The sequence below is a fragment of the Hyaena hyaena genome, unplaced genomic scaffold (genome assembly GCF_003009895.1).
Source record: "Hyaena hyaena isolate Hyena2069 unplaced genomic scaffold, ASM300989v1 scaffold_264, whole genome shotgun sequence".
In the NCBI taxonomy this organism is placed as follows: Eukaryota; Metazoa; Chordata; class Mammalia; order Carnivora; family Hyaenidae; genus Hyaena; species Hyaena hyaena.
This window is the reverse complement of record NW_024080894.1, coordinates 2,221,896-2,249,526: the sequence shown is the minus strand read 5'-3', so window position 1 is coordinate 2,249,526 and position 27,631 is coordinate 2,221,896. Positions and strand designations below refer to the sequence as shown.

The window sequence follows — 27,631 nt, the reverse complement described above, 5'->3', positions numbered from 1 at the left end:
GCCATTATTAGCAAAGGTTTGATGGTATGTTTGAGCAAAGGCTGGGGGAAGTTGGCCCGGGGGGTGGGAGTCACACAGACTGAGACCATGGTCTCTAAGCTGATTGGTCTTGAATCTTGAAATATTGCTTCCCCAGTTCTCTCAAGTTATCCTTAGTAGCTTTTAAAAACACCCGCCATCTTCCTTCCACTCTTCAGCAGGTAAGCAGGCTCCACTTAAAGGAAAATAGAGACCATGTGAAAGGAACTTTTTCACTTTCCTATCTGCCTATCTGTATCCTTTTTAAATGTATCTTTCCTTCTTCTTCCCAATCAATGAAGACGGTATTCCTCCTAAGATGCTCTGCCATTCCACCATTTCAGGGGCCTTGCTGTATTATCTCTTTTCAGCTTATTTCCTCCTTTATACTGACGCATTCCCATCATTTAAGCCTCTTCCAATATGTCCCTTGTGAAACCTAACCTCTCAATACTACGTACTGCTCTAATCTTTGTCCTATTGATTTGATCTCATTGTACTCCAACCTTGTAAATGGTTGTCTGCAAAGCCTATTTCCTCTTTCTCTTCTGGGTCTTCAAGGTCCGCCTAGAACCGTTTATCGTATAGTAGGCACTGCACAATCATTTTCGAGGTATAGGATGGATGGTAGATGGGACTCCAAGAGTGCAGACAATAGTCCTCTAGCTTGTAGCCTGGAATGCTGGATGACTCACTCGGTTGCGAGACTTTATATCTTTTTGGTGTGCATACGTGATGTGATATATGCTTTCACTTTGAAATAAAGTTATGAAGTCAGCAGTTGGCCACAAGCAACAAGTATAAACACAAGTGGAATACACAGCGGGTGCGGCCCCACTAATGAGCCACTCACGTGCGAACACCGGAGCGCACCACCCGTGGGCCCACGCATCTAGTACTGCACCAGACAGGCTGCCAGGGGCCCAAGTCGGCCTTCCGGCGGAACCCTGTTTACAGCTCCTTAGTGGTCTCGGTATCCGCGTCTGAGGGGTGGGGGTGAGGGGAAGAGCGCGGCGGCTCCCGGCCAATGGCAGTTCTTGAACTTACACCTACAGACGTCAGCAAACGGATGTCACACAGCTGGCTCGGAAGCGTCTCCTCCCGCCCCAGAAAAGAGGCGTGGGCCCAGCGGCCTCCGCGAAACCTCGGGCGAGGGAAAGCGGCGCGCACCGCTCCCCTCAAGCCCCGCGCGCTCGCCGGTCCGCTTCTTCCCAGCAGTCCCTGCCTAGCGGCCGTCCCCGGTGAGCAGCCGGACGCCCGCGTCCCCGCCCCGAGCGCGCCGCCGCAGCCAGCTCCGCCCCCTCCTCGAGCCGGCCGCGCGTTCCTGCGGCTCCGAGCGGTATCGCGGGCGCGCGCGCCGCCGGCGGAGCCGCAGTTAAAATGGTCCGAGCGGGACCTCGCGTTTCCCCCGCCGCCGCACTGACTGACTGAGCCGGCGAACCAGGCTGGGACTGGTCGCCTAGCCGGCAGGCTCGCTCCTTCCGTCGCGTCCCCAAAGCTCGCGCCCATCGTTCTCCCGGCTTCCCGGGGCAAAGCATGTAGCCCCCGTCGGGCGCCCGGGCGGCCCGCAGCTGACGCCCACCCCCCACCGTCGCGTGTGTGCCCGTGTGTGCGTGTGTGCGCAGGGCGGGCGACCCCGCAGCGGGCTTGAGGCCGAGCCAGCGAGCGGCCTGCCCCGCTGCCGGAGCTCGCCTTCCGCGGCCTCCCTACTTCCCTGTCCCGGTCCCCCTCCTCGGGGCCTTCTATATGGGCCACCTTCTCTCGAAGGAGCCGCGTAACCGCCCGAGCCAGAAGAGGCCTCGCTGTTGCAGCTGGTGCCGCCGCCGCCGCCCTCTCCTCAGGCTGCCCCGCCGGACCCCGGCCAAGGCGCCCCCCCAGCCGGCGGCGCCCCGGAGCCGGGACTGCTTCTTCCGCGGGCCCTGCATGCTCTGCTTCATCGTGCACAGCCCCGGCGCGCCCGCCCCCGCCGGCCCAGAGGAGGAGCCGCCGCTGTCGCCGCCGCCGCGGGACGGGGCCTACGCCGCGGCCGCCTCCTCTCAGCACCTGGCGCGGCGCTACGCGGCCCTGGCTGCCGAGGACTGCGCTGCCGCCGCCCGCCGCTTCCTGCTCTCCTCGGCCGCCGCCGCCGCCGCCGCCGCCGCCTCGGCCTCGTCGCCCGCCTCCTGCTGCAAAGAGCTGGGGCTGGCCGCGGCCGCCGCCTGGGAGCAGCAGGGCCGGAGCCTCTTCTTGGCCAGCGTGGGGCCCGTGCGCTTCCTGGGGCCGCCCGCTGCCGTGCAACTCTTCCGGGGGCCGCCGCCGCCGCCGGCCGAGCCCCCTACGCCCCCAGAGATGGTGTGTAAGCGGAAGGGGGCCGGGGTCCCCGCCTGTACCCCGTGTAAGCAGCCCCGCTGCGGCGGTGGGGGCTGCGGCGGCGGCGGCGGCGGCGGCGGAGGGCCTGCCGGGGGAGGCGCCTCGCCGCCGCGGCCCCCCGACGCCGGCTGCTGCCAGGGCCCCGAGCAGCCACCGCAGCCTCTCTGCCCCCCGCCCTCCTCTCCCACTTCCGAAGGTACCCCCACAGAGGCCGGCGGGGACGCCGTCCGAGCGGGGGGCACCGCCCCCTCGCCCGCCCAGCAGCAGCGTGAATGCGGCGACGCGGACTGTCAGGAGCCCCCCGAAAACCCCTGCGACTGTCACAGGGATCCACTCCCCGAAACCCCAGACATCAACCAGCTGCCGCCATCCATCCTGCTCAAGGTGGGTCTGGGCGAGTGGCGCAGGGATGCGTGCTTTCCCCCGACCCCGGCCCCCGCCTCGGAGGTTTGCTCTCTCCTCCCCCTAAGCGTGGAGGAGGGGGTTCCCTGATAGCCAGAGAAGTCCGAAGGGGAGATTGGAAAGCCAATGGGGAAGATGCTTATGGCCTGTTCTTTGAAGTAGAAAAACTTGGAGTCTCGTCAGTGTTTTTTAGTAGTTTGGGTTTGTTACAACACTAAAGGATTCATCTGTTACTAGATTCCCAGTGGTTTAGAAATTATTCGTAGATATTCTGCGAAATATTTATCATTTGAGCAATTTACGTTTACTGGTAAAGATTTCGTATATTAGTTTTGAAAGTGTTCAAACAGTACTTTCCGATTTGGTAGCTAACTAGTTGATGTCAGTAACGGTGACCTTTTAATTGAACATTTACTATGATCAGGCACTATGCCAGAGGTTTATATACATAATATCTCATTTAATCCTGCAGTTAAAGCTGTGAGATCGTTAGAAAAGAAGACACTGATATTGCAATGCTGTGTGCCTACGGTAGTAACTCAGGCAAAGGTGGTCTTTGCTCTGTGGAGCTCTGAGTCTAGTGAGGCTTGAAGAGCTTGACTTATCCAAGGTCACACAGAAAGTAAGGGCAGATCTGGGGAATTTAGTCCTGTTGTACTTGAAAACCCTATGATTTATGCTATGTTTTGTTGCATTCCTACGTTTTGACTCTTATATAGTAGCATACAGTTTGCCAGAAGGTAGAGACCAATGTATTTTTGTGAGAGGATAGGTGAGTGGAGAAGAGGTGGGGGTCCTGTGGGACCTTTGTTTCACTTTCAACTACTAGGTTAAATTTGCTGTTTTGTAAATGCTAGTGAGAAATTTAAGTGACAAAGTTAGTGTTAAGTTACTACTAGTAAGTTATTTTCCCCTCATTCCTCAGCCTCTTGCTGGAACTTAATAAATATAAACCTCCTTTTTCAGTGTGGGTGATATTTAAGACTAGTCAAAAATAACCTAGGTAAGAAGAATTTGGCTACTTTTATTGTTACTGAAGTAACTGTCTTTAGTTACAATGTTACTGCCACCAATATACTTTTCTGATTAAACTTTTTGGACATTAATAATCCTGTGTGTTAAGACTGTTTTACTTTACTGTTGTTGTAAACAATACAGCAGAAGAATGGGAAAGCATAACTTTTTCTTAAGTCAAAATGTAATGATTTAACTATTACGGAGTTGTACTTGTTGGAGGAGTAATTGCCTCCTCTGTGTTCAGGGTGTGCATTTTAGGGCAGAGGGAACTTTCTTGAGTCCTTTTAAATCAGTAATGACAAAATATCAACAAATATTTGGTAGACAAGTTTGATTGCTGTCTTGTTATTTGGCCAGTAAGACTGTTTTAAAGCAAACCAAAACAAAACCCAAGTAACTTTCTACCCAAATCATAATTTCTGGAGGTAGGGAACATTTTAATTCAAAAGGGGGGGAGGGAGTACATGATCTCATAGTAAAGAAAATTTCTATAGGATAAATTTTGCTAGAATGTCTGCAGAAAACATTTTTTCCCCATATTTTTGTGTGGACTGTTGAAAAGTTGGTCTCAGGGACATTTGAGATTTTACTTACTGGATTTGCCATGTTAATGTTGGAGTGTTTAGACAGGTTAGGTAGATTTCCTTGTAATAGAAACTTGAATAAAGATTCTTTGTGTGGGTCTCTTGGTCTTAGTGATATTCGGCAAGAAGGCAGTTGGACTGTTAGAATGATTTGAAATTGAGGTTTTTCAGTGTTTACTAATCCATTCCAAGTTTTAGGGATAAGGTTTTTGGGAGCAGAAGCTCTGTCAACAAAGATTTTGTTCCTTGCCCTATTCTCTCCCCTAAGTGTAGTGGCTGGTGTTAAGTAGCTCTCATTAAATATTTATGAACAAATGAATGGACAGGTATTTAGGATATCTAGTCTCATACTGTGGGTGACTATGCTATGCCACTAAGAAGTCTCTAAAATGTTTATATCCTGACCTGAGTTGCTGTTTTGAGTCACAGTAAAAGCCATGTGATGGTGAAAAGGTTCTGACTCTATTTCTGGTGAGAACTAGAAGTGTTTGGCTTGGAGAAAAGAAGACTTTGGGAGCTGTGACAGTGTTTTATAGTACAGGAAGAATTGTTGGGTAGAGAAGTACAAAGCCATCACCTTTACTGGAAAAACGTTTAGATAGCATGCCCTTCTTCCCTAATAATGGGTCAGTAGCCTTTATGATTGTATTGCTGTATCTTTTGTACCAGAAGATACTATAGTTGTAAAGGGGATGTGGAGGAGGGAGAGTTTGGGAGAAATGTAAGGAAATAATAATTTAAACATTGTTTTTTTTTTTTTTTAAATATTGTTTAACATTTTTTGAGAGAGAAACAGAGTGTGAGTGGGGGAGGGGCAGAGAAAGAGAGAGAGAGAGAGACAGGGAAATATAGCATCCAAAGTAGGCTCCAGGCTCTGAGTTGTTAGCACAGAGCCCAACATGGGATTCGAACCCACGAACTGTGGGATCATGACCTGAACCAAAGTTGGACGCTTAACCAACTGAGCCACTCAGGCACCCCTTAAAGGTTGTTTTTAAGGATTTTTTTCCAGGCAAAAAGCAAAAGTAAAAGAGAAACACTTTTTATGGTGCTTCATAGGGCAGATTTTTGGCTCAATATCAACAAGATTTTCTTTTTGAATTTTATTTTTATGTCACTTGCCTTAAAATACTAAAATAATGCAGGTTAAGGCAAATGTTTGCTTAGATGTACCCCTACCCATCTAGTTTCCTATCCAGAGGTAACTGACCACTGTTACCAGTTTAGGTTGTTGTCTAGAACTTCTCTGTAAAGTACAGTAGTTTAAAGTAGTTAAAATGGAATCAGATTTAAAAATTCAGTTTCTCAGTCACAATAGCCATTCTGGACTGTGCAGATCCAGAGCATTTCATCATTGTAGAAAGACCTGTGTAAGCCTTCATAGCTTTTTTTTTTTTTTTAAATAATACATGGCACCAAATTGTGCACACTCTTTTTGTTTGTTTGTTTGTTTGTGTTAACAGTATGGCTTGGAACTCTTTTCTTTTTACTAGTAAGTAGTGTATACAATTTCTTTTGTTTTCTTTTTAAAAAAGGCTTATTTTACTTATTTTTTAAAGATTTATTTATTTTGAGAGAGAATGTGAACAGGAGAGAGGCAGAGAGAGAGAGAGCGCGCGCGCGAAAGAGAGAATGAATGAATCCTAAGCAGGCTTCATGCTGTCAGCACAGAGCCTGATATTGGGCTCAAACTCTTGAACTGTGAGATCATGACCTGAGTGGAAACCATTAGTGCTGACTGAGCCACTCAGGTACCCCTAAAGTTTATTTGAGAAATCTCTACACTTAACCTGAGGCTTAGATTCACAATCCTGAGGTCAACAGCCATATACTCCACTGACTGAGCCAGCCAGGTGCCCCTTTGTTACTTTTAACTGCTGCATAGTATTTCACGCTGTTATGCTGTATTTCTCTACTATTGAAATGTTTCCAACTTATTGCTACTACAAGCAATGTTAATACATGGATTCTGTGCACATAGAGTCATTTTTTTAAGTGTAGATTTCAAGAAGTGATAATTTAGGGTTGAAGAATGTGTATATTTGGAATTTAAAAAAGTCCTTTCTAACAAAAAGAACTGTGTAAAAATGGAATGAGTTCTTTTTTGAAATAGTGAGCTTCATTGGAAATCAGAATTATGTAATTTCAGAACAGAAAGAGATCTTTGAGATCATCTGGTTACACCCCACTTTTGCGTGAAAAAACAGGCCTGGAGAAGTGAAATGGCTTCCCCAAGACATTTCAGATAATGAAAGGAAGACTTTGGGTTGGAACCCTTCTCAGTGTCTCCAGGTCTAGAGATATTTTCAGTATATTGTCAAAGAAGTTCTCAGTAATCTTCTCTCAGAGATTTTATGAAAGAGATTCCTGAATTGAGGTTGTCAGGGAGGAGCTTACACCAGAAGACTTCTAAGCTGTTATGAGTCAGAGGCTAATTTTATAATTGGGTCTGTAGGGTTGAATTGTGGCCTTTAAATATAAGCAATTTGAGAAGTAGGGAATGACTCTTGAAAGGTCAACTGTGAGAATAGCTTTTTGTTAAGTACTTAAGCCTGTTATAATTGATCTTTGACTGGTTGATGGATTGCTTTGAATCAAATAAGGTAGCTTCAGTCTCTGGTACCTGTTGCCTTGATAAACTAAGGCAATTCTGCCTTCTGATATCACAATTAGATTTTTTTTTTTAAAGTAGGCTCCACACCCAATGTGGGGCTTGAACTCAGGACCCTGAGATCAAGAGTCAGATGCTCTACCAACTGAGTAAGCTAGGCACCCCCAACAATTAGATTTTTATCTTCTGGAACCACTATGCAATTTTACCAAATGATATCAGTGGGATATTTTTTTTTTTAAGTAGTTACTATTTGAGTGACTGCATATTTTGAGATCTATATTTAAGATTTAGAGCCTTCGTGTGCTGTATGTTTAGATATTTTGCTCTCTGTCAGCAGACCTATTTCTTTCCAAAGGGAATAAAGTAAGAGATCCCAAATCTATTACCACCATTAGAAAACTGCCTCACCATGCACACACCCCTGATAATGTGTCAGTAGGTATTAAATCTTTGCTTTTACAGCTTTATTACCAACAGGTTGCTTTATTGATCAAGGAAGAATTTTATAAGAGAAATGCGCTTTGTGGGAAGCTTATGTACTTAATTTTTTTCAGATGTGAAAATAAGGATGAAAGCAATGGAAATGGGAGTCAAAGAAAAAAGTAATAGCACTTTTTAAATCTTTGAATGTAGATTACTAATGAGTAAGAGGAAGTAAGTTAATATGTAGCATTTTATGAATGCTTGACTTAAGGTTTCAGTACCAGATAACCTCTAGAAGGCATGTCTCTGCAGTTATATGAATGATTTTAGTCACCTTGAAATGGAATGTCGTTAGGAAGTCAGGTTCAAGATTTTTCTTTGCTGAAGAATGCCAAGTAATTTTGATTAACTTGATCAGGTCACAAAAGGTGAGATTGTTTTCTTCTTATCTTGAGAAGTGTATAAATTTTGGTGCCTTATAATGAGTAGCTGTTTAGGGGACAGCCCTGAGCCAATTTTTTTTTTTTTTCCAACTCTGGAATACCAAGTCATATTAATGATAGGGGATATGAGAAGATAAGTGGAGGCATATTTGGAAGCATTTAATTTAGCAGAATAATTTCCTAAAATGTTGTTCAATTTTGGCTATATATCTTATTTTATGCTTGTCAAGAGTCTTGCCCAAGTCTTGGACAGTTTGGAGTCAAGTGGTGTGCTAAGAGCATCTGTGTGGAGGAAGAAGCTAGAGTAGTGAGGAGTGAATGGTTACACACACATACACACGCACACACATTCTCTAATTCTGTCTACACGAGATGGCGTCAGAGCAGCAATACCCAATAACAATGTGTGTGCACTTAGCATCCACATCTTACCTTCTAAAAACCATTCTCTACTAAAAGGAATCCGTGTTCTTGGAGAAATGGCTGATTACAGAGCTGGTACAAAGAGACATTTTTGTGCCAGAACACAATGAAGAGCTCAAAGTATAATAGATACGTGTCAGAAGGACAAATCATTTCATAGTATTTCCTCCCAAAATACTTTTAAAAAAGTTTTGTATTTTATTGAGTTCTGTGACTGGCTTTAAAATAGAACTTATCCTTGAGGAAATTTCATAATACTTGACTCGGCTATAGAGTAGCTCTCTCTTATAGTAGTTGGGATTTTATAAGTTTTCTGTGTCTTAAATTTTAATCATTAAATTGTGAGAAATAATTTTAAGTTATAGGTTAGAAAATAGTTTTAGAATCTGTGACTTCTGTGTGGCTGTATTGTTAGAAAAGTACCAGAAATACATTTTGTGTCTATTTTTCTAAAAGGTACTCTATTCAAGAGACTGTTTAATAGATTTTACTTTCGGGGCACCTGAGTGGCTCAGTCAGTTGGGCGTCAGGCCTTGACTTCAGCTCAGGTCATGATCTGATAGTTGGTGAGTTTGGGCTCCATGTCAGGCTCTTGTGCTGACAGCTAGAGCCTGGAGCCTGTTTCAGAATTCTGTCTCCCTCTCTCTCTGCCCCTCCCCCGCTCATGGTCTGTCTCTGTCTCTCTCAAAAATAATTAAACATTAATTTTTTAAAAAAATAAATGTTACTTTCAAGCTTTTGGGAGGTAATACAAGTAGAATATTTAACAGGCCAGATATGATATACATGGCAAAAAAAAAAAAAAAAATTAAACGACCAGAAAAGTTGAACATGGTTGAAATAATTCATTTTGAGAAGATTGCAAAGAGGGAATCTATCTGAATCTTTAGAATATTATTTGCTTAGTTCCTCACTAAAATGTGATTTGTGTGTGTGTGTGTGTGTGTGCGTGTGTGTGTGTATGTGTGTATGTGTATGTATGTCTTCTCAACAGGAATTAAAGGTTCTGGGAAGAAAAATGATAGAGTGATAGAAATACAAAGCTTATGTATGTTTTTTTGGAAAAAAGCTCTATTGGTATTTAATTTACGCATTTTACACGTACAGTTTGAGTTTAGTAAGTATATAGAGTTGTAAAAACATCTTTATAATTGAGTTTTAGAATACCTCCAATACTTCCCCTTATGCTGCTTTGCAGTCAATTTCTGCTCACATCCCTAGCTCCAGGAAACCACTGACCTGCTTTCTCCCTATATAGTTTTGCCTTTTCTAGAAATTTGATGTAAATGGCATCATACAATATGTAGTCAAGAATATTGTCTTGTGGGGTGCCTGGGTGGCTCAGTCAGTTAAGTGTCCCACTTCAGCTCAGGTCATGATCTTACAGTCCGTGGGTTCGAGCCCCCTGTCGGGCTCTGTGCTGACAGCTCAGAGCCTGGAGCCTGCTTCAGATTCTGTGTCTCCCCCTCTTTCTGCCCCTCCTCCACTCGCTCTCTGTCTGTCTCTCAAAATAAAATAAAGACATCAAAAAAAAATAACAAATATTGTCTTGTATTTAATATCGCTGTATCTCTCATGACACCTAGCATAGTCCTGACACAAAAGAACTCCATATAAAATAGCTGCACAGATTTACTTCTTTTCAAGTATTTCTTTTTTTAAATTTATTTTTGAGAAAGAGAGAGAGAGGGAAAGGGACAGTGACAGAGCACCAGTAGGGAGGGGCAGAGAGAGAGGAAGACGCAGAATCCGAAACAGGCTCCAAGCTCTGAGCTGTCAGCATGGAGCCTGACGCAGGGCTGAATGCACAAACCACAAGATCATGACCTGAGCTGAAGTCAGATGCTTAACTGACTTGAGCTACCCAGGTGCCCGAGTCTTTTCAAGTATTTCTATAACTTACATGCCACCTACCTAGTCATAAACTTTTGCAGTAATATTTGATAGCAGATAAGACCTCTTTATCAAGAAATAAAATAGCCAAATGTAAGTGTTGGCTTGGTTGATTTTTCAGGTACTCTAAAGTTCTAGGGGGGTGCCTGTTGGCTCAGTTGGTTAAGCGTCTGACTTCGGCTCAGGTCATCATCTCACAGTTCATGGGTTCGAGCCCCGCATTGGGCTTTGTGCTGACAGCTAGCTCAGAGCCTGGAGCCTGTTTCAGATTCTGTGTCTCCCTCTCTTTCTGACCCTCTCCTTCTCTCTTAGAAATAAATAAAAAAAAACTAAAAAGTTCTATGGGATAGGTACGACTAAGTGTTGAGCAACAATACATTCTCTGGAAGTTTCTTCAATCTGAAGTGTCTTCTAAAATCTTACACTCATCCCCTGCTCAAAAATAGAATCAATCTATTTTTATCTTTAAAAAATTTTAATGTTTATTTATTTTAGAAAGGAGGGAAGGAGAGAGTGAGGGGCAGAGAGGGAGAGGGAGACACAAAATCTGAAGGTGGCTCCAGGCTATGAGCTGTCAGCATAGAGCCCTACTTGGGGCTCAAACTCACCAACTGTGAGAACATGACCTGAGCTGAAGTCAGATGCTTAACCAGTTAAGCCACCCAGGCTCCTCTAAAAATAGAATCTTTCAAGGGTCAGAAATATTTGACTATCACCTAGTGGTGATTAGTTCAGATTATATCTGTAACATGACTTGTACCTTTTTTGGTAATTCATATTTTGTTGTGTTTTCCCAGATTCACCGCTAAAGATCAAGAATATTGTTTTCAACCCAGGTCCTGTTGAGAAGTTACTGCTATTTTCCAGTATCCATTCCCCTCATACTCTTTTTAGTAATAGAATCTACCATTTTCTAGCGTGGCACATGATCAGCTAATTCGAGGCTGTTTCTCAGCCTCTCTTCTAGATAGGTGTAGCTATGTGACTAAATGTTAGGTAATAGGATGTAAGTGGAAGTACTGTGTACAGTTTCTTATTCACACCATAAAAGTAGCTGCTGGTCCTTTGCTTCCTCTTTCCTGTTTCAGGGTTATACCACCTGGATTATAGGAGTAAGCCATTATCCACTCTGTAGATGAGGGCAGTGAGGGAAAAGCAACAAGGTACAAGATGATAGATCCCTGGGGCTTCTACATCCTCAGAGTACTTACACCTCCTTAGTTGGGATTTCTGTCATGCTCAAGCTGTTGCTAACAGGCCTGTGGTAAAGTAAGCAATTTCCTGGCTTGGTGCAAGTGACATCTCAGTTTTCTTCAATGTCATTTTTTCCCTTTGTAGTTTCCTTTATTCAACAAAAATGTTGTTCCAGGTCAGTCCTTTACAGACCTCTGTTCTCTTTGTTCAAAGCAACCTTTGAAATATTCGTTCTCTTAAATCTCACATTATCCAAAGATAATTCAGAAATGCCTTTGAATATATAATCTGAAAGCCAGTGAATGCATCTCGTGTCTTAATGTTGCCCACAGAAACCTGGGTACATAGGCACAAATGTTGGTTAAATGAGTTACGGTAATTTGGGGGAGAAGTAGTTACTTTTCGAGGAGTCAGGGTATAGGAGAGAGCACATTTAATAACAGAAAGAAGAACAGGAATATTTAAGTATTTTAATTATTTTTATGTAACAAATTATTCCGATACTTAGCAGTTTAAAACCACAGACATTTATTATTTCATGTTTTCTGTGGGATAATAATCCCTGTGAAACTTAGATGGTTCCCTTTGATCAAGGGTCTCTTATGAGGCTGTAATCAAAGAGTTGGCTGGAACTGCTCAGCTGGGCTCAAGAATTCCTGTCTAAGCTTATTTGTGAAATTCTTGGCAGGCCTCAGGTCCTCATTGGCTATTGGATAGATGGTTAAGTTCCTTGCCATGCCCTGTGGCTTCTCCATAGAGCTCATAGCAACATGGAAGCCCACTTCCCCCAGAGCAGCAGATCTAAGAACACTCAAATATGGAAGCAATTTCTTTTTAACTTCATCTTGGAAGTAACATCCTGTCATTTCTGCCATACTCTGTTCTTTATAAGTGAGTCATTAAATCTAGCTCACACTCAAGGAGAGGATTACACCGCTGTAAATATCAGGAGGTAAGCTTATTGGGGGCCATTGTGCAGCTTGCCTATCACAAACAGTATGCAGAGGTCTATTAAGTATGCGTTGGTATATCAGCTTAGTATTTTGGCTTGTTTCTTTTATCCATCTTGGCTTGTACCAGTTTCATCTACCCAGCAGGTGAAGGGTAGATAAAATGTTAAAAGATATTAAATTTCCTTTCAGCTGGATAACTAAGACTCATGTAGATCCACTTAGAGTTAGTCAATTATCTGTGGATTAAAACAATCATCTCACTTTTACAAAAGAGAAATCTAATGTTCAAAGAAGATTCAAACCAACGTCAGAGATGTTTTATTTATTTATTTTTCTAAAGAGTATTTATTTTGAGAAAGAGCATGCAGGGTTGGGATGTGGCAGGCAGACTGGGTGGGGGGGAGACAGAGAAAGAGAGGGGAAGAGAGGGAGGATCCCAGGCAGACTCTGCACTGTCAGCACAGAGCCTGATGTGGGACTTGAACTCACAAACCGTGAGATCATGATCTGAGCAGAAATCAAGGTCAGATATTTAATCAACTGAACCACTCAGGCACCCCTAAAGTCAGACATATTTTAAACAAGGTACTTCTTGGTTCCACTGACCATGTTACACATATCTTCTACTTGTTAAGGGACAAATTAATCCTTTAAAATGACATAGTACTTTAACATTAAACAAATGATCTACTTTCCCTGGATCTTTATTTTCTCATTTTATAAAATGGGGAAGGTGACCATAAAAACATCCATAAGAGGGGAGCCTGGGTGGTTCAGTTGGTTAAGCTGCTGACTTTGACTTAGGTCAAGATCTCACAGTTTGTGAGTTCGAGCTGTGCATTGGCTCTGTGCTCACAGCTCAAAGCCTGGAGTCTGCTTCAGGTTCTGTGTCTACCTCTCTCTCTGCACCTCCCCCACTCACTCTTTGTCTCTCTCAAAAATAAATGAACGATACAAAAATTAAAAAAAAACATCCACAAGAGAGGGACTTCCAGCTATAGCTGCATGAAGAGTTTGGTGAATTCTCTCCACAAAAATAAAGTAAAACCAGGCAGAATTGTCTGAAAGTATTTGGGCTTTGGAGATTTGGCAGGCAAAAATTGAGAAGCATTTATTCATAGGAAAAGAGCTAGAGGGTTTTTTTTTTAATGCTTTAAAAAATTTTTTTAAAATTTATTTCTCAGAGAGAGAGACAGCGTGAGCAGCAGAGGGTCACAGATCCTCTGAAAGAGGGAGGGAGATAGAGAATCTGAAAGAGGCTCCAGGCTCTGAGCTAGCTGTCAGCACAGAGCCCAACACGGGGCTCAAACCCATGAACCGTGAGACCATGACCTGAGCCGAAGTCGGACGCTTAGCCTAGCCAACTGAGCCTCCCAGGCACCCCTAGAGGTTTTCAGAGCAGTTAATATCTACAGCATTCTTGCATGAGGACCCCTACTGTGTGCCCACCTATCCCCAATTCCTGTGGCAAGAACTAAAGTTTGGGAAACCAGCAGCCCTCTTGGTTTGTGGCAACAAGTAAAAACATGTATTTGTCAACTTAGAGTGATGAACTTGATAGGAAACAGGGAAAATGCACATATTTGCAGATGTGAGGTTGTGGTGCTAATTGGGATGGTAGAAGGACCAGCCAGGTTTTTACCAGACAGACCTTGGAATTGAGAATACCGTAAAGGGATAAGCTCTCCATATATCCCTGGTGATGCTATGCACATGTGCTGGGGAGACCTGAAAGTGTCTAGCAGAAAGCAGGGGCCAAGGCAGACTGGAGAACTGGTCAAGCCTTGAATGTGCTCTTCCCATCCCACACACAGATTGAAGAGCAGGTTTGGAATGTGTGAGCATACCTTTGCCCAGATAACTGGCTGAAAACTAAGCTCTTCAGATATAGGGTAACCTCCTTAGGAAACCAGAGTAAAAAAAAAATAGGTATGAATTAAAACCTGAGTAGAGATATTGACACTGCAGGGGACATAGATCCCACAGTTTAAGACCAGGGAAATAAAAATTAAAAAAAGATTCTGGGGGTGAATTAGAACATATGACTTGTTGGGATGCCGTTTGGTTAAGCGCCCAACTTCGGTTCAGTTCATGATCTCACGGTTTGTGAGTTTGAGCCCTGCATCTGGCTCTGTGCTGACAGGTCAGAGCCTGGAGCCTGCTTCAGATTCTGTCTCCCTCTCTCTGCCCCTCCCCAGCTTGCATACTGTCTCTCTGTCTCAAAAATAAACAAACATTTAAAAAAAAGGAACATATGACTTGATCTCATTGTGATTTCAAGTCCCTTTTTGGTTGTAGAGATTCCTTAAACATAAAATCTTTTAAAAATTTTTTGAGAAATTCCAGAGTTGGGTTTTGATAATAAGTTATCTAAAATGTCTGGTTTTTAGTAAAGAGCCAGGAGACATGTGAAGAGATAGAAAAATGTGACCTATAATGAGAGAAAAGAAAGTAGTTAACAGAAAATAACTGAGTAGACTCAAATATCAGACTTAAAAGATAAAGACTTCAAACTGCTATTATAAACATGTTAAAAGAGTAGAAGGAAACATTTTTCAAATTATAGCAGAATATGAGGATACTGACCTGACAAATGGTGAATCTCAATACAAAGAAATGGAATCTATAAAATAGTATTTTATTATTTTGGTATTATAAATGGATATGTTTTCCTCATTTTTAAATTATTCATTGCTAATACGTGGATTATATTATTATAATCTGTGTTACAGAGTTATAGAGTTAATATATGTGTATTCTAAATTTTTCATGTGTTCTTCAGGATTTTTTTTTTTAATATAAGATCATGATATCTGTGAATAGGGAACACCTTAATTCTTTCTTTCCTGGATGCCTTTCATTTCATTTTCTTGCTTAGTGGCCCAGGCCAGAATCTCTAGTGCAATGGAGATAGCAGATAGCCTTATCTTGTTTTTAATCTCAGGAGAAACCTTCCATCTTCGACCATTAAGTATAAAGTTAGCTGTGGGTTTTTAATAGATGTGTCATCTATCAAGTTAAAGAAGATTACCTTTATTTTTAGTTTTCTGGGTATTTTTTAAATCAAGAAAGGGTATATAATTTTGTCAAGTGCTTTTGTGTATCTGTTGTTTATTGAGATGGTCCTTAAAAAAAAACCTTGATAACATCTAAAAACGTGAGAGGAAAATTACACTGTATGTAAATGGAACAATATTTTCAGAGGATTCGTAGCTTCAAAAACCACGGATTTTAGAGGATATTGGACCAACATCTTTTTTTTTTTTAATATATTTTTATTTATTTCTAGAAGAGAGAGAGACAGGGTGAGCAGGGGAAGGTCAGAGAGAGAAGGAGACACAGACTCTGAAATAGGCTCTAGGCTCTGAGCTGGCAGTCAGCACAGAGCCCGATGCGGGGCTCGAACCCACGAACCGTGAGATCATGACCTAAGCGAAAGTCGGACGCTTAACCGACTAAGCCACCCAGGCGCCCCTGGACCAACATCTTTACAGTGATGAGTGAAGAAAAAAAAAAAAAACCACACACCCAAAAAGCCCCCAAGCCATCAGCCCAGAATTCTGTATACAATCAAGTGTTATCTCAGGAAAAAAGAAACAATGATATTATGTCATGAACAAAACCTGAGAAAATGTTCATTAACTCATTTGAGCTAATGAGCTCAGTGAGTAGAAATGCTAAAAGATGTGTTTTAGGGGTGCCTGGGTGGCTCAGTCAGTTTAGTGTCTGACCTTGGCTCAGGTCATGATCTTACAGTTTGTGGGTTTGAGCCCCGCATCAGGCTCTGTGCTGACAGCTCAGAGCCTGGAGCCTGCTTCAGATTGTGTCTCTCTCTTCCTCTCTCTCTGTCCCTCTCCTGCTTCTGCTCTGTCTCTCAAAAATAAACATTAAATTTTTTTTTAAAGAGATGTATTTTAGTTTGAAAAGCAATGAAACAGATAGAAATTTGTATATTCAAAAAGGAATGCAAACCATCAAAAATGCTATTGCATCTGCCTTCTTGATCTTCTGGGGAAGGGGGGGAGAATTCATAGGTAATAAAAATAAAAATTTGATACAGAACCCCCTCCCTTCATTTAGTAATATGGTACATTAAATGAATTTATTTTCTTACATTTTGGATCACTTTTGCATTCCTGTGATAATTCCTACTAGGCTGTGGTGTATAATACTTTTAATATGTACTGGTTTCAGTTTGCTAATATTTTGTCGAAGATTTTTGCATCTGTTTTCATAAAGGACATTGGTCTGTAGTTTTCTTGTGATGTCTTTCTTTGGCTTCAGTATCTAACCACATAGAATGAATTAGGAAATATTTATTTCCTCATCCTTCAATTTGGAAGAATTTAAGGATTAGTATTAGTTTTTCTTCAACTATATCACTAATTATGCCCCCTGTTCCTTGGCTTTTCTATGTTGGAAGCTTTTTTTTTATGTTGGAAGTTTTTTGATTACTGATTTAAACTTTTTAGTTTGTATTCAGATTTTCTCTTTCTTCTTGAGTCAGTTTTTTTTTTTTTTTTTGAATCTGTAATTCTTCTAGGAATTTGTCCATTTTATCTAGGTTGTTTAGTTATCATAGTATTCTCTAATTCTGTTTCTGTAAGGTTGGCAATGGTATCTCTGTTTTTTTAAAAATGTTTATCTTTGAGAGAGTGAGAGAGAGCATGCTTGTACTCGCAGGGAAGGAGCGAAGAGACAGGGACAGAGGATCTGAAGCGGGCTCTGCACGGACAGCAGACAAGTCATTGCAGGGCTCGAACTCATGAACTGCGAGATCATGACCTGATCCGAAGCCTGACGCTTAACTGAGCCACTCAGGCACCCTGATACCTCTATTTTCATTCATATTTTAGTAATTTGAGTGTTTACTCTTTTTAATCTGCTAAAGGTTTGTTTAATTTAGTTGATCTTTCCAAAGAATGAACTTATGTTTTCTTTGTTTCTCTGTATTACTAGTCTATTTTTCATTTACATTTGCTCTGATTTTTATTTTCTTCCTTCTACTTGGCATGTATTTAGTTTCCTTTTCCTTTTGTAGTTCTGAAGGTGGAAGGTTAGGTTATTGGTTTAAGATCTTTATTCTTTTTAATATAGTGATTTACAGCTATATTCCATAAATTGTGGAACATTGGGGACACCTGGCTAACTCAGTCAGTAGAGACTGAGAGTCTTGATATTGAGGTTGTAAGTTCCAGCCCTGTATTGGGTAGAGAGATTACTTAAAAATAAAATCCTTTAAAAAAATTTTTTTAGTGTTTTTTCTTTCTTTTTAAAAAAATTTTTAAAATGTTTTATTTACTTCTGAAAGAGAGAGAGAGACAGACAGTGTGAGCAGGGGAGTGCTGGAGAGAGAGGGAGGTACAGAATCTGAAACAGGCTCTAGGCTCTGAGCTAGGTGTCAGCACAGAGCCCAACACGAGGCTCGAACCCATGAACTGTGAGATCATGACCTGAGCCAAAGTTGGATGCTTAACCAACTGAGCCACCCAGGTGCCCCTAAAAATAAAATCTTAAGGGGTGCCTGGGTAGCTCATTAGGTTAAGTGTCCTACTCTTGATTCCAGCTGAGGTTGTGATCTTGTGGTTCATGAGATCGAGCCCCATGTCAAGCACGGAGCCTGCTTGGGATTCTCTTTCTCCCTCTCTCTCTCTCTGCCTACCCCCTATGCTTGTGAGTGCTCTCTCTCAAAATAAATAAATATTTAAAAATCTAAAAAAATGAATATTGGGATGTTGTGTTTTTGTTTCATTTATCTTAAAATACTTTTTATTTTTCTTTGTGATTTCTTCTTTCAAATTGATGGTTTTCAGATGTGTTGTTTTAATTTCCACATATTTCCATATTTTGTTTTGTTACTGATTTCTAATATCTTTCCCTTGTGGTCAGAAAAGATATTTTGTATGATTTCAGTCTTTTAAAATTTAATGAGACTTGATTTGTGGCTAACATATGGTTTATCCATGTGCACTTGAAGAATGTGTATTCTGCTGTTGTTGAGTGGAGTGTTGTATAAACATCTGTTAGGCCTAGTTGGTTTAAGGGTTCAGATCTTCAGTTTCCTCATTTATCTTCTGTCTTATTGTTTTATCTGTTATTAAAATTGGGTGTTGAAGCCTCTCTTATAGAACTGTTTGTTTTTTCCCTTCAACTCTGTCTGGTTTTGATTCATCTATTTTGGATTTTTGTTGTTACATATACGTATATAGTTGTTAAATCTTTTTAGTAGATTAACTTTTTATTCTGTAAAGTTTTTTTTCTCTTACAACAGTTTTTGTCTTAAAGTCTATTTTGTCTCTTAGTGGGGACACTACAGTTCTCTTTTGGTTACTATTTGAATAGAATACGTTTTTCTATCCTTTTAATCTGTTTATGTCCTGGGATCTAATGTGAATCTCTTACAGACATTATGTAATTTGATCATCTTTATTATTATTATTTAATGTTTGTTTATTTTTGAGATAGAGACACAGGGAAACAGGGGAGGGGCAGAGAGAAGGAAACACAGAATCTGAAGCAGGCTCCAGGCTCGGAGCTGTCAGCATAGCACATGATGTGGGGCTCAGACCCATGAATGGTGAGATCTTGACTTGAGCTGAAGTTGGAAGCTCAGCCAACTTAGCCACCCGGGCACCCCTTGATCATTTTTTTGTTCCATTCTTTCATTCTCTGTTTCTGAATTGGAGAGTTTAATGTTTTTATATTTGATGGAATTACCAATAAGGAAGACTTCTGTCACTTTATGTTTTCTCTGTCTTATGCTTATTGTTCATTAATTCCTTCATTGCTCTCTTTTTATTAGATATTTTAAGTGTACTATTTTGATTCCATTCTCATTTCTTCTATGTATGTATATTTTGTTAGCTCCTGAATATTTGCTCTAGTGGATATAAGCATCATACTTTATAACAATCTAGTCTGAATTAATACTGTTTACTTGGCTTTGAACCTGTTGATGGTAGTACATTATGTGAGAAATGCCTACAGTGCTCACTCAGTTACATATTACTCATGGCATGCTCCACAGACTTTTCACCAGCTAGGGCCCCTATTTATTGCTGGGCCAGGTCTTTTGTTCTTGTAATGATATAAATAGCCTACCAAGGGCCATCTAGCCAGGTTGAGGGTAGAGTGAAAGAGAAAGCAGACTTGGGGCTCTGCCTTTATTAGGGTCAATTTGTGGAGTGTCTAGGGTTTTGCTGGTTTACTCTATTGGCTAATTTAAAGCAGAAAGGCAGGAATCAGGGCCTGAGAAGGGAGAAAACAGGGTCACTCATGCAGTCAGTTATCTAGGTTACCTGGGGTTTTCTGAAAGAGAGAGATTCATGGGTGGTGGCAGCCTTGTTTCTTATGTGGTGGTTTTTCTAGTAGCTGTGTCATAAAGCTGGCAATATGTTTATTCAAGATAAGTGTTTTTTTAACATGGATGTCATGGCAATCAAAAGCTTAATGTTAGATATACTACAATCAAAAAATCTTATTGTCACCAAACTATGGAAAGAGCACAAATGTCCATTGATTGATGAATGGATAAAGAAGATGTGGTGTACACAGACACACACACACACACACAGGAATATAATTCAGCCATCAGAAAGAATGAAATCTTGCCATTTGCAATGATGTGTGTTTAGCTGGAGTGTATTCTAAGTGAAATAGGTCAGCGAGAGAAAGACAAATACCATATGATTTCACTCATATGTGGAATATAAGAAACAAAACAGATGAACATATGAGAAGGGGGAGAAGACAGAAAGAGAATCTATAAGAAACTCTTAACTATAGAGAACAAACAGGGTTGATGGAGCTTGGTGGAGGATGGGCTAAATGGGTTATGAGCATTAAGGAGGGCTCTTGTGTTGAGCACTAAGTGTTATATGTAAGTGATAAATCATTAAATTCTACTCCTGAGACCATATTACACTGTATGTTAACCGACTAGAATTTAAATAAAAATTTGAAAAAAAACCTTATTATTAGACACTTAAACTACAAACACTAATATAGTATCAATGGTATATAAAAACTTTGTTTCTATATTTATGTATTTATTGTCATAAGTTACACTTTTATGTGTTTTGTGCCCAGCAACATAGATTTATAATTATTATTTTATGTAGTTTTTTAATTTTAATCTTTTATTTTTGAGAGTGAGCGTGAGTGAGTGAGGGGCAGATTGAGAGACAGAGAGAGAGAGAGAGAGAATCAATCCCCATGAGGGGCAGAGGAGAGAGAGACAGAATCCAACAAGGGGCAGGGAGAGAGGAGAGAGAGAGTATCCTGAAGTGGGGCTCAAGCTCATTCAACGTGGGGCTTGAAGTCATGAACCAGGAGACCATGACCTGAGCTGAAGTGGGATGCTGAACCGACTGAGCCACCCAGGCGCCCTTGTAGTTGTCTTCTCAATCATGTACAAAATAGAAGGGGTACAAGCCCCAAATACATTTATTCTAGTGTTCATATTTACCTACATAAACACCTATCTTTACTGGTGTTTTTTATTTCTGCATGTAGTTTCAAGCTACTGGCTCATGCTCTTTCATTTCAGCCTGAAGAACCCCCTCTAGCATTTCTTACAGTCAGGTCTGCTAGTGACATACTACCTAAGTTTTTGTTTATCTGGAAATTTTTTAATTCCTCCATTATTTTTGAAAAGTAGTTTTTCCAGATATATAGAGTTCTTGCTTAATGCTTTTTCTTTTGGCACTTTAAATATGTTGTCCCATTGCCTTCTGGCAAAAAAGTTAGTGAGGATTCCTTGCACACTCTTTGGTCCAAAGAATTCCCTTTGCTGGTTCTGCTGGCCAGAAAAATGGTTTACTTTCAGGGTTTGAGGTGTCTCCACAGCTGCCACATTGCAGCTCTGTAACTAAGGGTGTATTTGGGACATGGCCAACAAAGAAAAGAAAAGGGAAAGGATAAAAAACCCAAAATGAAGATTTGCACTTTCTTTGTTTCATATTCTGTCAAGAAAGATGGTTTTCTCTCTGAATTTTAGTTGTGTCTTATGCACACTTCTGCACAGGAGCTATCCTGTTCTATGATGGGGGAAGAAATGGAAAAAACCTCAGGAAACTCATTCCTATTATTGGCCATTCTTTAAGTTTGGCTCACTTCCCGAATCCATTTGTTATTAACTATTATTTATTTATTTAATGTTGAGAGAGCATGGGGGAGGGGCAGAGAGAGGTAGAGAGAATTCCAAACAGGCTCTGTGATACCAGTACAGGGCTGGACTCAGGACTCAATGTCCCTAACTGTGATGTCATGACACAGCTGAAATAAAAAGTCAGATGCTTAACCATTTGAGCCATCCAGGCACCCAGTCTTTTATTTATTTTTAATGTTTAAAACCTTTTTACAAAGATTTTAAGTAATCTCTACGCCCTGATGTGGGACTCAAACTCACAACCTCAAGATCAAGAGTCTTGAGCTCTACTGACTGAGCCAGCCAGGTGCCCCTATTTACTAACCTTTTAGAGTCCTCAGTTAATTGCTTTTGGTATTTTGTCCAGAGGTTCTAGTTGTCATGAGTGGGAATGAGACGCTGAAATGGGCTTAACGTCATCTTTGCTGGTGATTATTACACACAGTTTTTATTTCTCACTAGACCCTTGGAAGAAGAATGGTAGTTGTGAAGGATGCAGTTATTTTCCCATGGCTTAGATTTAAACATAGTAGAGATTCTAGCTGCGATGTCTACAACTTTTGGCTGCACAGAAGCTTACCATTTTAGGTCATAGTTATGATTGGAATCATTTATATACTATTTACTCTGTTCTAGACGCTGTTTCCAAAACTTTATCTAAACTCCTTTGGTCCTCACAATAACTCTTTAAGGTCAATACTATATCATCTCCATTTTATTTTATTTGTGTTATTATTTTAATGTTTATTTATTTTTGAGAGACAGTGAGAGCAGGGGTGGGGGACAGAGGATCTGAAGTGGCCTCCATGCTGACAGCAGAGAGCCCAGTGCGGGGCTCCCAAGTCACAAATGGTGAGATCATGACCTGAGATGAAGTCAGACACCCAACCAACTGAGCCACCTAGGCATCCCTATTACCCCATTTTAAAGATAAAGAAATTGAGGTACAGAGAGGGTGAGTAATTTTCCCAAGGCTACATAGGTAGTTAATGGTGGAGCCATGATTTTAACCAAGCACGAGACAATTCAGTGTTGGAGCACATGGAAATTTTCATAGAAAATTTTCATATACATTTCATACATTTTATGGAAATTTTCATATGCAAACGAAGCAAAAAACTTATAATGTACCTGCCCTCCACCATGTATCTTCAACCAATTTTAATAGTTTTCAGTGTTCTGCCTTTGTTTTATTTTTCACCAACGTTTTTTGTTTTTGATAAAGCATCTGGAAGCAAATTCTAGATAACATTTTATTTACAAACTCTAAAGTATATATCTAAAATGCATAATAGCTTTATAAAACATAACCACAGTATGACTCTTAACTACAATATAATCAAAGCTTAAAAAGTGAAGAATAATTTTCTGATTTCTAATATCTATTTTGTGTTCAGTTTTATCTGATTGTTTCAGAAGAATCTTCTCGTAGTTGGTTCAGTTCAGGATCCCAATGTGGTCCACACACTGTATTTGTTGCTACATAACCTTAATTGTAAAAATTTTAATACTAGCAAACACACTCCCATTTTCTCTCTTTAGTATGACCTTGCTCTTGCTCTCCCACACTTTTTACCTAGAAGGTAATATTAGCATACCTTCTTCCTCTCATGCCCTTTTGAGGGCTCTCCCTAACAATGACTTTTCTAACCCTTCTCCTAGCCATCTTTTTGTGATTTTAACTTTGTAAAACTCTTAAAAATAAGCCTTTTATTTTGGAATAATCTTACAAAAGTTGCAAAGATAGTAGAGTTCCCATATATTCCTCAACTATTTTCAGTTTTCCCTACTTTGATAATCGTACATGACCACGGTACATTTACCAAAACTGTGAAATCAGCATTGGTGTAGTTTTTCTGTTGATGTTCTTTTTCCAACTCAGGACTGCAGTGGTTGTCATTTCTCTTTATTCTCTGGTCTGTGATAGTTTCTCAGCCTTTACTTTTTTTTCTGACCTTAAATTTTTGAGGAGTTCTTAACAGGTATTTTATAGGAGGTCCCATAGTTGGTATATATGATATTTTCTTCAGGACTTGATTGGGGTCATGCATTTCTGGAAACATATCATAGAGGTAAATTGTCTTTCTTATGATTTGTTTTCTTTATTTTTGTAAAAAATTACATAAAAGTTCACCTGGTTCCAAGGTCAAAACTGTAAAACTAGGTACCTTTAAAGTAATCTCACTTTCATCCTTTTTTCCTTCCTACTTTTCTCTCCTTTCCTCTAATGGTAAGCATTTATATTAGTTTTTGGCTTCTCCTTCCCATCTTTTTTTTTTTTTTTTTAGTACTGATAAACACACACACATTTTTTCTCTCTGGTATCTCCCTGCTCTTGCACCCACACTTTTTACATAGAAGGTAATATTAGCACACATTATTAACCCTCATATCTTCTTTATGGGTTCTCTCTAACAATGACTTTCCTAAATGGCTACTTGTATTCAAGATGGTTTTCAGTTTTAAAAGTTAATTTTTTCTAACTAATAAAAACCTATTCCTGTAATTTTAAAGTATTTAACGCATATTATATGGTTCCTTTTTTATTTACAGATATTTTCCAATTTATCCCTGGATGAGCGTTGCCTTTCTGCCTCATTGGTTTGCAAGTACTGGCGTGACCTTTGTTTAGATTTCCAGTTTTGGAAGCAGCTGGATCTTAGTAGTCGTCAGCAGGTATGGAATTTAATTCTAAGAAACACTTTGGCCTACTTAAAAAGTATCTTTATTCCTCTTCAGAAATAATTTCTTCATGTTGGAGTTTTCCAAGATAGTTGAAATGATTGCAATTTATAATTCCATGCTATAGTAATTTTTTTGTGTGAATTTATGTTACCGCTAGGTTCTTGTGGTGAAGAAGATATTTAATGTGGATTGGTAATTTTGAGTTGCTTCTTAATCCTTTTTGTCTAAGTTCTCTTTGTCTTCTCCATTTTTTCATTACCTTTAAAGAAAGTTATTAAGCGTTTCCCCCCTTTTTGGAGAAACTATATCATGAATTTTAGTTTCATAGTAGAAAATGATGGCATATGTTTATATAGTACTGCTGATATGCCATGTACTGTTCCCTGGGCTTTACACATGCTAAAGCATTTGAACCTTCTAACAACGTTTTGAGTTGATACTATTATTATCTCTTATAATATATTATTATTATACTATTAATTATAGTATCCTTACACTATTGTCATAGGTGAATAGTATAGATATTCTTTCTTAATTTTTTTATTAAAAAATTTCTTTAGTTTATTTTGAGTGAGAGAGTGAGTGAGTGAATGAGTGTGTGTGTGTGTGTGTGTGCATGCACGTGCATGTGTGGAGGAGGGGCAGAGAGAGAATCCCAGGCAGCCTCTGTACTGTCAGTGCAGAGCCCAATGTGGGGCTCAGTCCTTTGAAACATGAGATCATGACCTGAGCTGAAATAGAGTCGGATGCTTAACTGACCAAGCCACCCAGGCACCCCCATAGTTGGAGCATTCTTATACTATTGTTAGAGATGAATAAATAAAAGCAAAATTGGCTAAGGTATCTTGTTTTTATTTTCCATTTGTATATTTTCTAATCCTTGCTGTTGCTTGGCTGCCCAGTACACGTGTTCATATGGTGACATAAGTTAGGGAAAAAAAATAGAGTTAATAGTGCTTATTGCAAACAATATGTTGGACTTACTGTTTTCTTCTTTTGGACTTGGACTTGGTTATTAGAACTTGGCATTGGAAAGGCATAAAAATATCCAGTAAGAATAGGATTTTATTTGAGTACCGAACCTGCTCTCTTTCCATGATATTGTTAGGTAGTGGTGTGCTGGGACATGTTTAACACCTCCTTTCGGAAACAAACAAATAGGGAGCTGTGATTATACTATTTGCTAGTTCTTGTAGTGCAAATGCTCCCACCATGGCCTTTGTCAGGCTAACAGTGTGATATCACTGAATGCAGTGATGTCACTGATTTGGAAAGAGGTACACATAGCAGGCTCTCGTGAGTTGATACAAGCCAACTGCATGCAGCACACCACTAGTACTTTATGAGGGGTGTGTGTGTGTGTGTGTGTGTGTGTGTAACTCATTCACTTTAAACAAAATAAACAAATTCTTGGACATTTTTGTGTAAGTCTCCTTCCCCCACCCCGACTCATTGGTTAGAGGTTGAAATAATTATAGTATTACTCATTCCCTGCCTGTGTCCTTGAAATTTGTGTCCAGGGAGAATGGTGAGTATTTAGTTAGCTGTGGCTGATACAATGGAAAGAAGTAATGTGAAATAATCCATTGGCTCTTAACTTTACTACTTTTGATATCTGAGCTATTTGTTATAAACTCAGACTAAGAATAGCTTCCCTGTTCTACTGGTAGTGAGGTCTGGAGATGAAAAAAGAAAACAAACAAACAAAAAAAGAGGTATGTCAGAGTTTTAACTTTGAAGGTAACTGTCTGTATTTAATGCTTTTTCCAAGGAGCATAAAGGTAGTTTCAACCTGTCTCTTACTTTTAGTGCTTCTCAGCACTTCAGTTCTTTACTTCCATTCTAAATTTCATCATATGCATTTTCTTTCACCATTATTTGTACTCAAGGGACTTGAATAATATTAACTCTGTTTTCTTTTTTATTTTTACTTATTTTTTATTGTACTATATGTTTACAGGTATACAACACGGTGATTTGACAACTCTATACATAATGCTATGCTTATCACTAGTGTAGGAACCATCTGTCACTGTACAAGGCTATTACCACACCACTGTACTCCCTATGCTGTACCTTTCATCTCTGTGACTTATTCATTCCATGATTGTGTATAGAATATGTAGAGGTTGGTTTTTTTTAAAAATTATGTTTAAAATTCAGATGGCCATGTGAGTTTTTTACCACATGAATTTTAAGGTTACTTATACTTAGCTTTGAGGTTTTTTTTTTTTTTTTAATAAATAAAAAAAACTTTGGGGGCACCTGGGTGGCTTAGTTAAGTGTCTGACTTTCACTTAGGTCATGATATCGCGGTTCGTGGGTTCGAGCCCTGCGTCGGGCTCTGTGCTGACTGCCAGCTCAGAGCCTGGAGCCTGTTTCAGTCTGTGACTCCCTCTCTCTCTGACCCTCCCCTGCTTATGCTGTCTTTCTCTGTCTCTCCTAGAAATAAAGAAAACATTAAAAAAAAAAAGAACAAAAAAACTTTGGTTTAATGCTTTTTAATTTAGTTTCTGAGAGAGGGAGATAGAGTGAGAGCAAGGGAGGGACTGAGCAAGAGGGAACACAAAATCTGAAGCAAGTTCCGGGTTCTGAGCTGTCAGCACAAAGCCCAGTGCAGGGCCTGAACCCATGAACCCTGAGATTATGATCTTAGCCAAAGTTGGACGCTTAAGACACCCCTAGCTTTGAGGTTTTTTTTGATAAAAGGTATTTCATATGGACACTTGTATGTCATCTTTGATGTGTTCATAAACAAAATGATACATTTTCTAAGCTATGGATTAAATAGGTATGAGGTAGTATTATTCTAAAAGGGCATCTGGGTTGTGTCTGACTTCAGCTCAGGTCATGATTCTCCCATCTCTGAGTTTGAGCCCTGTGTCAGGCTCTATGCTGATACTCAGAGCCTGGAGCCTTCTTCAGACTCTGTCTGTGTCCCTCCCCCACTCACGTTATGTCTCTCTCTGTCTCTGAAAAATGAATAAGTGTTAAAAAAATTTTCTTTTAAGTAGGGGCACCTGGTGTCTCAGTTGGTTAAGCATCTGACCAGCTCAGGTCATGATCTTGCCATTCCCTAGTTTGAGTCCCACTTCAGGCCCTGTGCTGACAGCTCAGAGCCTGGAGCCTGTTTCAGATTCGGTGCCTCCCTCTCTCTCTGCTCCTCCCCCACGTTTACTCTGTATCTGTCTCCCTCTCTCAAAAATGAACAAACATTAAGAAAAATAATAAAATAAAGTTTTTTTTTTTTACAAATAGTTTATTGTCAAATTAGTTTCTACATAACACTCAGTGCTCATCCCCAAAGTGCCCTCCTTCATGCCCATCCCCCCTCCCCCCCACATCCATCAGTCCTCAGTTTTTGTCAGCATTCAAGAGTCTCTCATGGTTTGCCTCTCTCCCTTTCCCCCACCATTTCCGCCCTTCTTCTCCCCCTTGGTCCTCCGTCAAGTTCCTCCTAATCCTCCTATACGTGCAAACATATG

At 40.4% G+C, this 27,631-nt stretch overlaps 1 protein-coding gene across 1 annotated transcript in view; it reads left to right on the top strand.

The window, feature by feature from the left end:
- Positions 1-1,618: 1,618 nt before the first annotated feature.
- The window catches only part of FBXL17 (F-box and leucine rich repeat protein 17), a 500,090-nt gene continuing 474,077 nt past the window's right edge, over positions 1,619-27,631 (top strand). The window contains exons 1-2 of the mRNA XM_039245603.1: positions 1,619-2,751; positions 24,015-24,137. Coding sequence (XP_039101534.1) covers positions 1,765-2,751; positions 24,015-24,137 — 1,110 coding nt within the window. The 5' untranslated portion in view covers positions 1,619-1,764. The remainder of the gene's footprint in view (positions 2,752-24,014; positions 24,138-27,631) is intronic.